The following is a 16,662-nucleotide window of genomic DNA, read 5'->3' as shown; positions in this document are numbered from 1 at the left end:
AGTACTGATTTTGCCCCAGATCCCTAAGTGGCCCCCTTAAGGACTGAGCTCACAACCCTGAGTTTAACAGGCTAATGCTCAAACCACTGAGCTATCCCTCCCCCCACTCCTGTAGTGCATTTCACCGGTAGATCTCAAAGCCCTGGATAAAGAAGGCCGTTATCGTTGTCATCTCTGGAGAAACAGACACACAGTGAGGGAAAGTGACTTGCCCAGGGTCACCCAGCGGGCCAATAGCAGAGTTGGGACTAGACCTCTTGAATCCCAGTCTCATGCTCTCGCCACGAGGCCCATGCAGCAGCAAGGGCAGGTGCCTACACGCAAGCTGAATTCCAAATGATCCTGGTCCCTAGACCTTTGCTGTTTCTTGGGATGGGACTTGGGTTGAGGCCTTAGCACATGATGAGCAGACCAATGAACATTCTTTTCGCGTAACTGCGGGGGAGCTGTGGCAGCTCAGATGGGCCAGTTGGGTTTGCTGAGCTGTGTGTCTATTGGTGTGTAATTAGGGCCAGCATCGTGTAGATTCTTGTTAATCGAGTTAAGGCAAACTGATGCAAAGAAAGGAATTTTGTAGGAAGTTCCGAGGTGAAACATCCAATCTGTTTAATTGTTTGGAGGGAGGGATAGCTCAGTGGCTTGAGCATTGGCTGGCTAAACCCAGAGTTGTGAGTTCAATCCTTGAGGGGGCCATTTAGGGATTTGGGGCAAAAAATCCGTCAGGGACAGGACTTGGTCCTGCTGTGAAGGCAGAGGACTGGACTCAAGGTCCCTTCCAGCTCTATGAGATAGGTATATCTCCATATTAACTGGAGAACAAACCAGAGCTGACTTTGCCGTTCCTTAGCTGTGCCGCTGGACTGAATGAATGAGCGTAATGGGTTGCACCTTCAACATATGCACAGTCATCGATTCATAGATCTTAAGGGCAAGGGGGACCATTATGGTCATCTAGTCTGACCTCCTGCAGGCCTCAGGCCAGGCTGTTGCATCCGGGGCTCCAGGAACGACACACCGGGGTGAAAGAGCCATCCGTGGCTGTTCAGCTCGGCGAAGCTGCAGGGTTGTCGGGGCCAAGGAGGGGAAGTGCGGATAGGGAGTCTAGTGCTGATAAAGACATGGGATTCGGTCCTAATTCAAAGCCGCGTCCTGCTCAGAGAGGAATCCTGCAGAGGAGGGGAAACTGCGCGTCGCTGCTACGTGGGGACGCTTTGTCAGAGGGAGCCCCAGCAGCCTCCCTCCCTCCCTCCCCCTCCCGCAGCTCTGTGGAAGCTGCTGGTGTGTGGAGCTGTGTGGGGATGTGGCTAGGTGGGCTCAGGGAGAGGGCTGCTGTCCTTGGCATCTGGCCCTTTCAGATCCAGGGGGTTTCCCCACATCAGGTAACGCTGAGCCTTTGTGACCTTCCCCTCCCTGCTCTGAACCTCTCCCTCCCACCGGAAGGGGGCCACTCAGGGACCATGGGAGCAAGACTCTGATGGGAGCCCTGCTGCTGCAGAATAAGGGTGAATGTGGCACCTCCCCACAAATGCCCCACTCCTCACAGGTGCCCCAGCTTCTACAGGCTGGTTGGGGACCAGAGCAGGCAGCAGTTAGGCATGGAGGGGTGTTGAGGATTTAGAGATGGAGGTGGGAGACTGGTATGTGTGCCAGGAGCCAGGGGATAAGACACATGGGTGCTATGGTGTTTGGGGATCACTGAGCATCCCTTCCTCTCCTGAACATGTGCCCCATCTTTGGCTTGGCCTGTTTGGACTGTAAGCTCTGGGGGGCAGGGAGCATGGGTTCTGTAAAGGACCATCTGCATTTACAGGGCTAGACAGATGTTTAATTTCACAGCAATGCAGACTTGCAGAGTATGAATAATAACCGCAAAAGCACGTCTGAATTTGTAGGTGCTTGTAGTTAAAGGTCTCTAGGCAAGAGTGCGGCCTAGTGGATAGAACACTGGATTGAGACTCAGGAGCGATGCGCGTTCTCGTCCTGGCTCTGCAACTGGCCTGCTGGGGTGACCTTAGGCAAATCACGTCACCCCACTGTGCCTCAGTTTCCCCATCTGTAAAATGGGGCTAATGATGCCTCCTTTGTAAAGAGCTTTGCGATCTACTGAAGATAAGAGCTAGGTGCTGTTATTTACAAAACTGTGACGTGCACAGTGGGTCTGATTCTGGTATCACTCCAGTGACTTCAGTGGACTCCTGGTGTAGACGTGTGTAATTGAGGGTAGAGTTGGGCCCAATAAGTACAAAGGAGCAGCTTGCCCAAGTAAACCCAAGAGCAAAACAAATACCTAAGCATAAGTAAATAGTAAATACAAACAAGCAACCCTACAATAAACAACACAAACCAGGAAACATTTGGAGTGTGATGTCCATCGAGAGAACAAAATATTTGCCCACTAGCTGATGGCACGCGCACACACACACACACACACACACACACACACACAAACAAACACACCCCTTCTAATAACAGTACCTAGCCTCATCAGAGCACTCTACAAACATTAGCTAATCAATCCTCCCCCTGCTCCTGGACAGTGGGTAAATATTAGCATCCTTGTCTTGTAGCTTGGGAAATTGAGAGTTTAAATAACTTTCCCATGGCCACACAGTAGGGGTGAGTTGGCCACAGAGCCAGGCAGGTTGGGCTCTGTGCATAGGCCTATTTTGCAGAGGTCTCCCAGGGGGTACATCAACTCATCTAGATATTTGCCTAGTTTTACAACAGGCTACATAAAAAGCACTAGCGAAGTCAGTACAAACTAAAATTCCATACAGACAATGACTGGTTTATACTGCTCTATATACGACACACTGAAATGTAAGTACGATATTTATATTCCAATCGATTTATTTATAATCATATGGTAAAAAAGAGAAAGTCAGCAATTGTTCAGTACTAGCGTGCTGTGACACTTTTGTATTTTTATGTCTGATTTTGTAAGCAAGGAGCTTTGAAATTAGGTGAAACTTGGAGGTACGCAAGACAAATCAGACTCGTGAAAGGGGGACAGTCGTCTGGAAAGGTTGAGAGCCCGAGTTACAGCACTTGGCCACGTCTGTGCGTTATGGAATTGCCGTTTCAACCCTGCACAGCCCGTTTATTTGAACTGAGGACCAACTATGCAACCTTTATTCACCTGAGTAAAAGAGGCAGGGTCAAGCCCTCGGGTCCTCAGGGAGATTAATCTGGCCTTCTCACTCAGATCCCAATCGGAAATTGACTTGTGCATTAGAGGAACAAACTGCCATTGCAAACAGATGAGCCAAATTCATCCCTCGTTCAGCCCCATTGATTTCAGCTGACTGACACCAGGGATGGATTTGGCATAGTCTGTTTAATCATCCTTTACAACAGAGGCTGGGCTAATGGGAAAGAGCTATGCTTCAATTGACTCCCATCGACTTTGTCTCCACAATGTAGCTAATTATAGAGACGCTGTTTGCCTCTCCAGGCCAGCCCTTAGATACACCTGCCCCATGCTGCCCTAAAATCACCAGTTCCTCAACACTAGCAGATTCATTACATGCTTTAAGAGGCTTCCAAGCTATAAAAGCAATAAAGACCTCTGCAGCTAATGACTTCCGGAGGACCCCGTCGTCTCTGCTGCATGGGTGGCCTAGTGGATAGAAGTCTACACCATGTGTTCGTGCCACTTGTTTTAACCCCTCCCTCCCTCCGTTCATTTTATTGTGATGTTTTTACAGCGTGTTTGAAAATACTCCCACTCGGGCTGGAACTGTAACAGCCAGCAATCCCGAAGACTCTTCCTGCCGCCATTGAAGTTGATGGAGTTTTGCTGTCGGCTTCCACGGAAGCGAGATCGGGCTTCTCGGGATCATTTTTGATGTTCATTATTTACAGAGAAGCCAAACTGAATTATTAACCCGGGGGATCTAGATAACGTTAACAATTCTCAGTTTAGACGAGTTTGCCATTCATAACGCAAATTGGAAATTTATCACGGGATCTGTTAATTAAAACTCACTTTTTCTTTTCTTTTGTTGTCTTCTAACGAAAGCAGAGAAATAAGCAAAGAAGAAAAAGCCGTTTGTTCGTTGTTTCTCTGTAGGAATCCAGCCCGTCATTTCTAATAAAGTCTTTGCTCTTGTATGCGTAGAGGAAACGGGTTTATAATGAAAGCAGCTCCTCAACCATATCTATAGTATCACGCAACCATAAAACAAATATTTGCAAATATACCCCGCTTCTTTGTTAAATGAGAACATTTAGTCCTGTTTAATATTTTTTCCACCCTAGACGCCATTCTTGCTTGTAGCGTGTGCTTTCTCTGAGGCAGAGGGTTTGTGTGTTTTTAACATGTGTCTTCTGCTCGTTCTAGAGATGGCGGATCCATATTCCTTCAGAGGTGGAAGGAGAGCTGCAGGGTCCAGCAAAACCAGCACAAGCAAAGAAGGCAGCAGGACAGAGATGAGGGTAAATCCGACCCCTGAGCCCCCCAAGCTGGGTAAGAAATTGGGTTTTCTTTTCTCAAAGCTAAGGGGGTGGAGGAGACAGGGCACAGGGTAGGTCTTGGAACCGTCACCTTCCAAACCAAGGGGAAGGGGACATACCGCTCAGCCTGCCAAAGCCTGCGTGTGAAGCAAAGATCCAGACTGAGGGACACACATTTTACATGCAGACCTGGGAAAATGCTAGAGGATTCGGTTAGGTAGCGTGACCCATTCTGCTGCCTCAGTTTCATCTCTATTGCTGATGTAAATGCTTTTCTGCAGTAAAGCGAGGGGTCCCTAGATCTGTATAGAACGTAGGGAAATTGGGGACGGAAGTGAATGATGTGGCTTGAAACGAGGGGCAGTTGAGAGGTAGGGAAGCAGACCTCCTGAATGCTCTCTGTCTATCTAGTCTATTGCGCCTTGGGTCTCATTTGTCACCCGCCCAGAATGCTGGGTTTGTGAATGTGTGAGGCCAATGGGATTTGTTTGCTAAAGGTTGTCATTCCGGTGAAAGTTGATTTTCTATCCAGGGACCTATAAACCTGCCATAAGTTTGAGTTACTTTGCTGCAGCTTGCCGTCTTGGGCTGAATGCCCTGGCTGGGCAAGACCCAGTCAGGAAGCTCATCCTCCCCATTAAGTGACCTTTCATCAGCACTGCGTGACTCACATGGCCTCCGCCATCCATCAACATAAGGGAAGTCTCTGTCATCCCCACAGTGCAGCTCATTCGGATGGCCAGGACCGTGCCTCTAGGCAGTCTGGATACAGCACTCTCGTTTATGTGAATTCTTGGTCCTGATGGCGAGTAATTCTTTTTATTATTATTTATTTATTTGTAATGAGATTTGTCACATGGATAGTTTGTGCCAGTCTACAGAAGAGCCTGAAACTCTCCTCCCCCGGCTGGCAGAATGGAGCGGCGCATTCGCTGATGTCCCCGTCTCTTTCCAGGAAAGGCTATTAGAAAGTTCAGCCAAGTGGGTGATCTACTGGGCTGAAGTTTGTTGGTGCTTTTGCTCCATGTTGAGAATGCAGGCGCCCGAAGATGGCTCTTTTTTCCTAGTGGAAGTCGTTGTTGGCTAATCTGGCTTTGTCCCGTGGGCCACGGTGGTGATGCACAGAATGGGGACTTTGCCTATGCTGATGGCTGGTGGAGGCCACATGAATCATGTGGCGATGATGAACAGTCACTCATTGAGGAAGTTCCCTCTGAAGCACCTGGCATTGGCCACTGTCGGAAGACAAGATGCTGGGCTAGATGGACCTTTGGTCTGACCCAGGATGGCTGTTCTTATGTTGGAAAACTGGCTGCTTACATGAAGCTGGCCCTTTCCAGTGATTTTAGGTGCCCAATTTGAGACACTTTAAAGGGCCCTAGGATGGGTACTCATCACATTATGAAAATCAGGCCCCTTTAAGATGTCTCAAGTTGGGCCCCAAAATCAATGGTCACTTGGTAAAATCTTGGCCTAAGTGTTACTTTTCCTTGTAGGCAATTGCCGTAGTTGCTACAGGGACGTTATTAAATCACCAGTGGGACGGGAGGTGACTCCCCTGACCGTACACGTGCAGGGGAGTGTTCACGAGACACTCTCTGGATTAAACAGGGGTCCAGGCTCTGAAAAAGTTTGAGAACTCTTCTTAAACTGAGATGAAAGGCACCCTTGGGGTAAAGAATGAGACATTCCATTCCACAGGTCAGCATCCATCCCACCCCAAAACTAGGTGTCAGAGACGCTCCGACGGGCAGCCCAATTGTCTGAGCACTCACAAGTGCTTGTAGCTGCAGCGAGGTAGAAAATAATTAATTATGGACATATAATTGCTATCCGAGTGGTGTTACTCAGAGCTAAGTAGAGTGAACTAAAGGCTTTTTTGGTTTTTGCTGTATCAGCTCTTGTCAGTGTCTTTAAAATAAAATAAAAACACCCTCCATTTTTAATTCCTCAACTTCGCGGTTTAAATGAATGTGACGGAGCGAAAACTTTTAATTATTCCCGCTGGTGGGAGAGTTCTGTGGGGTGTTAGCTCCTAACAAGGTTAATTTCACAGGTGTGAAATTAAGCTTTGTGCAGATCCAGGGAGAAGTTGCCTCTGCAGTAATAGCTTTGCTGGCGCTCTCTGGCTTGCAGTCGTTCCAAAGCCCGTGCCCAGCCTGTCTGTTCTGGGATCCGTTTCAAGGGGAGCATGGTTTTCATGCTGTGGCTTTGGTCTTGACCATGAGGGGCTTTGGATACCTAGAGAATCTGCACAGAATTCCGTGTGCCTTAAAGGTACAGGGTTTGACCCTGTCTCTCAACTTTTTAGAAGATGTACACTTTGCATTTCTCTTCACAGCTGCGGGAATGGAGGAGCAAGGCACCTCCCTTGTACATGACTATAAACAATCTGGGTTTAACACCAGCAGCGTTGAGCTGTGCACGGCATGCCAATACAGTACATAATCCCGCCACACTAACCACAGCTGGCTTCCCTGCAGCTGTGCTGTGGAACTAGCAGGTGGTGCAGATGGGTAGCTGTGAGCCCAGATGTTGGGGAAAAAAGCGATATATTTTCTATTCCTGTGGACTAGGCCTCCAATTGCTCCCTCTTCTTCATCCCTGACGAAGAAGCAATTTGCATCTCTGACAGTGCTGGAAATGGATGAACAAGGAATTAAATTTAAAAAAAAAAAAGTTTTTAAAGTCTTTAAAAGTTTTTAAAAATATAGAGAGGATCAACTGTCACCAACCATTCCAAACATGCCAGGCTCCCCACTGGCCTGCTTCTTTTCTTGGGGAACTACATAGAAAAACAGGGGCACGCTGTTCTTGCTGCGTTGGAATATTTTGAACTGGCAGAGTGTTTCGGAGGGACAAAGTGGAAAAGTAACAGATATTTTTCAGAAAGGACTGTTCCTCCTGACAGGGGAGAACAGTGAAGTTGCAGGGTTGCCAACTCTTGCTGTTTTACTGTGAGTCTTGCAATATTGGGTGTTGGTCTTAAAGTCCCAGCTCCTGGAGTCATGTGAGAAGCTCAGCTTTCACTTACAATAAAGTAAAGTTTCTAGCCCTCATGGTTGCATAGAAAATCTTGAAACTATTACCTGTGTGCACCTTACAGTCTCAGAATCCAGGAGGCAAAGAAAAATATGTAACCAACAAACAGAATTTCTAATAAGTGGAAAACTCTTAACGGAACTTTGGTAATGGTTTTGAAAGGGGACCTGCAAACCTTACTCCAGAACTAAGATGATTTCAAAGCAACCATGCAAAATTCTATTAACCCACTTAATCAGGGCTAGTAATTGTTTTTGATGGGCAAGTGCCTAGCATTCATTTCTTTTTTCATTATGCTCAATCATCCTGGCAGGGGAAGGGCAGGCAGAGTTTCCATCTGCATGGGTGTGTCTTCATGACAGTTTTGCGAGGCTGTTTGTAAAGTGTGGGGCTGAATGGCATAAACAGCAGCAAATACATGGCTGTGAACTAACCTGGTTTAATGGGCTCCGGTCCCCACTGTCACACCAGCTGGCTCCTGATTGCTCTGACCGCTAGAATGAATCATTCTGTTATATTGCAGCTATGGGAGCTGCACTGGAGCAATGAGGTTTCCTTACGGGGGGGTCAGATATGTGGCTGTATAAGGCAGAGAGCTCAGCTTTCAGCAGTTATTTTATATTCCGTAAGGGTTATAACTGTGCCATAGACTAAAAGCCACATATTACACACACATGGTTACGGATCAGCGGGACGATGGGTTCGTGGCTGTCAAAGCTGAGCAGAACAGCTGGTATGACTTTAAGGGACTAGAAATAAAATACTCAACAGTCTTATTTCCTAGATGCCTCTTTGCCCCAGGGTATTTGGAGCATACAGCATAAAACTTGAGAGTCAGGTTATTCTGAGGGAAAGTTTTGTAGGTAGCCCGGTAGCCTTTCATCTAACTTGTAACAGTTGTTCCAAAAAAAGAAAAAGAAAAAACCCCACAGATCTAGCTTCTAAATTAGAGCCAGATTCTGAGCCGGAATCTTTGACTTCTCTGGCAGTACAGCATGTGAGTTTGCAGAGTTTATTCTTGGGTTGTTTTTTGTTTGATTTTTCTGTTGGTGTTTTTTTTGTAAATGTAAATTGTTCTCCACAAGCTGTTTTTGTTTCCTCTTCAGATGGAGCATTTACTAGCACTGGTTTTTTTCCTCCTTTAATTAAACCCTCCGCATCTACGCCTGAATCTTCAATTTACTGCTTACTGTTTCTACTGGCCTATTCCGGATATTGCAGAGGGACATCTTTTCAACCTGCCTTTGGGTTAAATTCACTCTGTGCACCACTTAAGTTGCAATTAAGCCCTCAACGAAACGCTTAAATGGGACAGGCTTTGTCCTGGCCCTCTGGAGGGGGGATGGTTTCACTTCTGGGGGCCTGTACACTTTTTTGCACACTCCCACTAGCTCATACAAATGATAAGATTGACAAGCTCAGAACCCGTTTGTGTTTGGCTTGGAGTTGGTATGTGTCAGCGTTCTTAGTTTAGCAGCCGTGTGCCAAAAATTGTGCATGCGAGTGGTAGTGCAGGCAGAGTTGCGCATGCACACAAAGAGGCCCGGTTTTGACAATTTGGTCCCAAAGTCTTTTGAAGTTTTTATACCATGATTGCGGATATTTGCACCTTTACAGTACAGCTGCAAATAAGGTCTAATTTAGTTACGGAAAACGTTAAGAATTTGTTTCCACTATTCATGTTTTTTCTGCATTTTCAAAAGTGGCTTCTAATTTGGATGTTTCCATTGTGGTTGCCAAATTTTTAAAAACCTGGAGGCTGGCTTTTCAGAAGGGCTGAGCACCCTCATCTACCATTGAAATCAGTAGATAAGCCTGTGCCAAGCAATATGGATCATATCTAGGATCATATTTTAGCACAACTCTCACAGTAATTTTCTTAGAGCCCCAGCTCCTGGAGTCATGTTATTAAATGAGAATTGCAGCTTTCATTTAAAAAGCAAACGTAAGATTTAGACTTCATAGTTATGGACAAATGTGACCCCTTAAGTCTCAGACACCAGAAAGCAAATAACCCCCACTCCCAACCCAAAAATGTATTATTTTTAAAGTCGATCTCATAACTTTGGGACCCTGACTTATGATTTTTGAATGCTTGCTTTAAACTATACCCTGAGTAGATGGAGGAAGCAGGAACAGAGGGAGAATGCTAGCAGTCAAAGAAATGGGCACATGGAAAATGTAATAAAAATCACTAATATGTCCTTTAATATAACTGAAAAACAGGCATTTGCTATTTTTTGTCACTCTTAGTTGCTTCTGCCATCTTGCACTAGACCATTCCTGTACCTGACGCTATATTAAATGAAACAAAATGATGTTTTTAACCGGAGATTCCTGAACTGGAAGTTAGACTAGAGAGAGAGATTGCGATACCAGAAAGGCACAATGAGGTCATGTTTTGTGGTGCATTCGTACCCACCACCTCAGGCACAAGGCCAACGCCTCTAAGGTACGTATTTAAGGCCCCCTAAAACTCAATCTGCCATGTCAGCAACTGTATTGATAACAAAACCAACAGCCAGTGGTTTTGTGGGTGCAGTAGCTCACCCGGACTCACCCAGCCTGTTCGGTGATGACGCGAGGGAAACTCGACCAGGGCTTTAGAGTATGACTGGAGGCTCTTCTGATTCCTTGCCAGTAAATAAATACTTCAGTCGACTCCAAAAGCTCCTATTTGCAAAATAAGCAGCACTGACCACAGATTGGAAGGATGTCAGCAAAACTGTCTCCTTTGCGGACTTTTGCAGGGCCGTGCCTCTTCATCCTAGAGGATGTTCCTGGCGTGTCCTGTGTTAGGATCCCAAAATCTTCAGAGGCAGGCGAGGAGGAGAAGAAAACTGCCCCCTTCCTCTTGCAAGGAACTCCCATCTGTGCTGTTAGCTAATGTGATAGGCCAGGAGAACAGCACGGGGGTAGTCTTGTCCTCCGTGTTCATGAGGAATCTAAGTATGTAATTGCCCCATCCGTGGGGTATGGAGTAGACCCCCAAAAAATCTTTGATGCACCAAGAGCCCAACCGGGACACTGACAATCTGCAGTGGAAGAGGAAGGGCAGAACTCCACCCTGCTTTGGTGACGCTGATGCTCTGCGGCACTACTCCTGTCTTATCCTAGAGTAGCTCCATTGATTTCAGTGTAAAACTGGGGTAGTGCTGGGAAGGCCTCCTGGCTGCTAGCTGGAGACCATAATGTTAGGACATAAGCAGTCATCTAGTGCTCAGCACTGTGATATGTAAGTACATGTTGTCATTCTCCACCGTTCAGAAGGGTTCTGAGCTTCTGATTCTGGCAGGCCCATGACAATAAGACTCTGCTGCTGAGTAGGGTTAGGTTCGCTCTGTTTTTGTTTTCAAGGGGGGTTGTATGAAATTAGAAAGGAGAGCGTCAATCCTGCTTGAAATGATAGGAAGTTACATTGGGACACTGGTGCAGGAGTCGGCAGAACAACCCAGGTCATTGGATACCAAAGGAGCTCGACCTAGTGGAATTTTCAGAGGATTAGCGCTGTTGATTAAGGTTATATTTTAAGGGTCCATTATGCTGGCTGTAATGCAGGATGCTAGTGGATGTTTTATGAAAATACAGCCCTGTGGGACAGCAGCTTGGCAGATGGACTCTGCAAACCAGGGTCATTTGGGTAGGTACCTTGCTGCTGTTGATGTATTCAGCAAGTCTGATAGCAGAAAAACTGTGATAATCCAATCTTAGTTCACATGGGATGAGTTTTAGAACTGGTGAAATTTTTCGGACAAATCGTTTATTTGGTAAAAAAAAATGCAGTTTCGGCCTGACCAAAACTATTCACGAATTTAGGTCGAATGCGATGAATAGTTTTGGCCGCAAAAAATGACTTTTTTTAACGTTGAAACATTTCACGTCGATATTTTCAAAATGAAAATGTCAACTTTCCTTTTCAGAACGACGTTTCGTTTAGAAATGTAGCTCGATTTGCTTTTTAAAAAACGAAAAGGGGGAAAATAACGTGGAAAACTATACTAAAAAAATGTGGGGGGGGGATTGTTTTGGGTCGACAGACCCAAACCATCAATTATTCATTCAGCTCCAGTGCAATTCATCCCTGGACAATGGAGCCAGAACAAGGGCTAGACATCATGATCGTCCCATTTAGGCCGGTGCTGGAACGTGCCCCGTCTGTCTGCGCGTTCCTGCATTTAGGCAGTGCCCATTAGGCACACACCTAGAACGTGCTCCCAGCTCCCCATGGAGAAGTGGAGCTTATGAGGGGGACACTGGCCACAGGGGGAGTGGGGGGTGTTTCCCCAGGGATTGCTAGTGAGCTCCAGTAACTCAGCCTGAGGCAGTTGCGAACCTTTTCCTTCAGCCCCCCTGTTTAGGGCAGGCTGATCCTACAAGCTGGGTGTGAGCGAAGGCCCCGGAGGTGGGTCTTGGGAAGCGCCGCCAGGAGCTAGAGACGAGGTCACTGCAAATAGGGCTCTGAAAAGACCCCAAGAGTGAGCTGGACTCCCGCTGGGACCAGTAAGGATTGCCTGGGAGTGAGGGCTCATGTAGGGAACCGAGGGGCAAGAGCCTCAAAGCTGCTACGGCTTGAGACCAGGCTGAGGGTCGGCCGAGTACAAGGCCCTCAGGATAGGATGTAAGCACTTCACAGGCTGCATGCTGGCCCCCCAGGAGAGGGGTGAACTTCCCCCCTAAACAGCCTCACAGAGGTGATGTGCGGCATGTAGTCTCTCTTTAGGCCCCATCCTTTTCCTCCATCGTCTGTTCCTTCTTCCTGGCCTTACTGCCTCACCTCCAGTCTCTGCAACTCCCCAGGATCAGCTCCATAGCCATAACCCGTCACTCTCCCCTACCCGTGCCATCTCCTCCTAGCCCTCACCTCCTCTGCCATAATGCTTCCACTCTAAGCACACCTGTAATCGCCACGTCGCTGTCCATTGCTGGGAGCCATTGTGCAGGCAGAGTGGGAGTGCAGCGGAGCTCTACAGCATTAAGGTGGGGTGGGACAATTCCTATGTTTTCCAGCCTGGCTCGGGCTACTCGGTCCTGTTGTTGGAGCTTTGCCCCCGGTTCCCTTCCCTGGCATCAGGGTTTGGCCCCTTTTTCCAGCCCAAGCCTGTTTATTGTTGAAGACAAAAAGAAACGGACGAGTCGGGTAGGGATTTCCGGAGCACTCCACTTCGGCCCGGCTCTCCTCCCGCTGAAGTCAATGGGTTAAACGGGAGCAGAGCGAGCCCAGAGCTGAGGGTTTTGAAATTCCCGCCCTCGGAGTTTGGCTGCTGGCCTGCACTGAGGTTGGCTCTAACCCTGGCTTAGATCCAGGCTGAATCGTGGTGGTGTGAAGTTTGGACAGTCACGTAGGGTGACCAGACAGCAAGTGTGAAAAATCGGGACAGGAGGTGGGGGGTAAAAGGTACCTGCATCAGAAAAAGCCCCAAAAATCGGGACTGTCCTTATAAAATCAGGACATCTGGTCACCCTACAGTCACGGCACAGTCAGGAGGGAGGGTCAGGAAATGGTGGGCTATCTGTGCCGGTTAATAGGCAGGAGGAGTCTAGTGCAACGACAGAAATCAAGGTCTCGACTTGCTGGCTGGGTAGCTGTGGGCCACATGTTCTGTGTTTGTTTGCAGGAAACGCAACCAGCGACAAAACAGAAGGCAAGAAGAAAGGGAGACCTAAGGCAGAAAACCAGGTGCTGAAAGACATTCCTGTAAGAATCCAAATCCATTGGTGTCCTGATCCCCCTCTTCCCCCGTCTCTCTCTGTCTGAGCCTCTCCTTCCCGTTCTCTCTTCCTCATCCTGTCCAGCCCCCTGCAAAGTCGTTAGTAAAAAGCCCAACCCAACCCCTCAGGGTCTGAGGTGGGGCAGGGCCAGCACCAGATGCCCAGGTGGTGTTCCTGATCAGCCAGTTTAATTCCACTGACTGTGAAGGAATCTGGGGGAGATGCTGTTACAGAGCCTGTGTGTGTGTCTGCCCGGGAGAAGGGGAGCGAGAACAACCAGCCTCATTCAAAGCAACTCCCCCTTCCAGCATGAGGCTGCTTTGCAGTCTGGCTTAGCGGCTCAGGTGCCAGTCCGAGTCCTTCCGGCAGCCCTTCGAGCTAGGGGCGACATCACTCAAGCTCTGTGATGGTGGACGGTGCAATGTGGGACTGACCTGCAGGGTGCTGGGTGCCCACTGGACTCAGCACCTCTCAGGAGCAGGACCTAGGGATGCTGGTTTTAAAAACCAGACAGCGCAAGTGTTTGTTGACACAGATCAGCCATCCGGCTGCCCCTTTGGAAGCGTTTTTGCTCAGGCTGGCCCTGCTGTCACATGTGCTAACGAAGCTGTGTTTGCGCACACGTCTGTCTGCACAGCTGGGTGCGTCCCCTTTGAACAATTTGATGCCAAGTGTGATGTGCTTACGGGAGTGACATGGGTGACAGGATGATGTGAGCTAAGGTTTATTTATGGGGATTATCTATAAAGTACGGCTTAACCACTGGCATGATCCACAGTGTGGTTTCTTCAGTAGGGTGGCCAAAGGGGGTGGTGTTTGATGGGTGGGATTGGAATAACTCATTGGCATTACTTGAAAAATAGATGCGGTCCAGGTTCCAACAAGTGACTGGCAGGTTGGGAGCCACGCTTGAGACACCTGTGTAGTTGCTCAGCACTTTCGGAGAACTGGGCTTCTTCACGGTGTCTCCAGTTGGACACTCAGCATCACGAGTCACTTGAATAGGCTTTTGCATGTAAAGACGGTGCTTTCCATTAGGCAAGTTAGAGATCTGGCGTATTCATCATGGGGGTGTCAGAGCTGGTTTAATTATCAGGTGGCGCGTAGTAAGGTGTGAGTTGTTCCCTGGGGAATTGTACAATTTAATTTCAGCCCTGTAGCGTGGACAACATACGGAACAGGTTGTCATTAGACTAGGGTGCGGCGTGATTTGCTGACTAGATGAAATGTGGGGTGGTTAAATCACTGAGGCGACTTTTGGTGAGATTTACGGGGCTGGGCTAGAATGTACTTTAGTCACCTGGGAAACACAGCGAGAGATGGGCTGCTTCCCTTTTGCAAAAGGTGCAATGTATGCGTGCGTGATTGCATCCCCAGTTGAAGCGAACCTGAGTGCATGTACCTGACTGAGGGTGGAAAGCAGGTGGTGACAGGTACAAGTAGTTCATTCTGAGTACATGCTGGGCCTGCCCTTCTGAAATGTTCGCCCCAGCGTGTGTTGTGTTCACGGGATGCTGGAAGGTGTGTATTCCGCTGCATGTCACCATGTCTCCCTTTCTCAGCTGCCCCTGATGAACCAGTGGAAAGATGAGTTCAAGGCCCATTCCAGGGTGAAGTGCCCCAATTCAGGCTGCTGGCTGGAGTTCCCCAGTATTTACGGCCTGAAGTACCATTATCAGCGCTGCCAAGGGGTAAGGAGGATGGAGGTTTGTGTTTCATTTTGACGATCCGTTCTTGTGTGTATAATTTTCAGTGTTCCCCTTCGCTTCCAGCACAACACCCACGTCTGGACGATTTCTCAGCAGTAGGGCTAAACTGCCTGGGTCTCTCAAGTTTTTGCAGGCACCGTCATACTGAGTCAATATTTTATCCCCATCCCTCCTCGAACCATCCGCCCGTGTGCAGTGCCATCTGACATCTGGCTGGAAGGGAAAGCTGAGCAGTACTGCTCTGGGGGGAGGGATAGCTCAGTGGTTTGAGCATTGGCCTGCTAAACCTAGAGCTGTGAGTTCAATCCTTGAGGGGTCCATTTAGGGATCTGGGGCAAAAATCGGTCTGGGGATTGGTCCTGCTTTGAGCAGGGGATTGGACTAGATGACCTCCTGAGGTCCCTTCCAACCCTGATATTCTATGATTCTACTGCACCTCTTCCCCTCATTCATCACATGCTATGGGAATGGGTTTCTCCAGGATGCTTTCCATTTGGTGGCGTGGTGTTAGTGAGCACCAGTCTGTTGCATGCCGGTGGTTTCATGACCACCAAAGCTGTGTAATTGGCTGGCTTGGATTATTGGGCAGATCTCAAGAAGAACTCAGAGGCTGTGTCTACACAGCAGTTTGGAATGAGCTTTCCAGCCCAGGTCGACAGACTTGGTTTAGTGGGGCTCGTGCTAGTGCGACCACACTTGAAGCTGTGGCTTGGGCAGGAGCGCGGGCTCTGAAGGTAGGGACGAGGGTGGGCTTCAGAGCCTGGACTCTGGCCTGAGCTGCGACTTCAAAGCGCTGTCTGCACAGCTATTGTTAGAGCGCAAATGCCATGTCTGTCGACCCCCCCCCGCGCCCGCTCGCTCCCAAATGCTGGGTAGACATAGCCCCGCGACACATGCGCTAGCCGTGCTCTAGCTAGCTTGCTAGAAGTATCAGTGAGGGTGCAGCAAGGCGGGCTACACCATGAGCTAGCAATGCGAGTATGCACCCGGGGAACCTGGGGGGCTTATGCGGTTAAGTCTGATCTGAACTTAACCTTTTTCCTAGTGTATGTGCAAGGTGACACCGTTAGACTGATTTAACTGCTTGAGCTATAACCTAATCAGGGCTACCACTTGACCTGTTAAATCACACACATAGGTGCTGGGACTGGGGGTGCTGTTGCACCCCCGGCTTGAAGTGGTTTCCATCATATGCAGGGTTTATAGTTTGGTTCAATGGCTCTCGGCATCCCCACTATACACATTGTTCCAGCACCCCTGACCTTGCATATACCCTAGGAAAAAGCTCACATTCAGGTGAGGCGTTGTTAGCACGTGTTAGCTAAGCCTGACCTACACTCCACCACTATTCCTAGTTAAGACAAAGCTCTCTTGTTCCTCAGAATATTGACGTCTTGAATATTCCTTGAAAAATCTATGGAAAGGTCCCAAAATGCCTGGGTTGGTTCATTTCAATCATAGAAGTGCAGGATTGGAAGGGACCTCAACAGATCATCTAGGCCAGTCCCCTGCACTCAAGGCAGGGAATGAATGTCAGGAGCATGACAATCGAAATGAGCTGGACCTTTTAAAACATTAAAAAATCCAAAACCTCCCCAGTGGAGCCACCGTTTGAACTATTGGGGGAAAAAATATGGTTGTGGTTAGTTCGAATGACTCAGCTGTTCAAAAAGGAAACGAAAACTTCATTTAATTAGGCTCTTCCTTATCCAGGAAGATGCTAATTTTGTTTGCGGTTGTCTTTTGT

At 48.2% G+C, this 16,662-nt stretch overlaps 1 protein-coding gene across 1 annotated transcript in view; it reads left to right on the top strand.

Annotated features, from left to right (window-relative positions):
• Positions 1-16,662, top strand: part of ZNF512B (zinc finger protein 512B) — a 60,197-nt gene that overhangs the window by 6,319 nt on the left and 37,216 nt on the right. The window contains exons 2-4 of the mRNA XM_026652827.2: positions 4,343-4,468; positions 13,113-13,192; positions 14,769-14,897. Coding sequence (XP_026508612.1) covers positions 4,345-4,468; positions 13,113-13,192; positions 14,769-14,897 — 333 coding nt within the window. The 5' untranslated portion in view covers positions 4,343-4,344. The remainder of the gene's footprint in view (positions 1-4,342; positions 4,469-13,112; positions 13,193-14,768; positions 14,898-16,662) is intronic.

The sequence above is a fragment of the Terrapene carolina genome, unplaced genomic scaffold (assembly GCF_002925995.2).
Source record: "Terrapene carolina triunguis isolate 2854851 unplaced genomic scaffold, T_m_triunguis-2.0 Scaffold130, whole genome shotgun sequence".
Lineage (NCBI taxonomy): Eukaryota > Metazoa > Chordata > Testudines > Emydidae > Terrapene > Terrapene triunguis.
The sequence above is the reverse complement of the archived record's forward strand: the minus strand, read 5'-3'. Positions and strand labels throughout refer to the sequence as shown.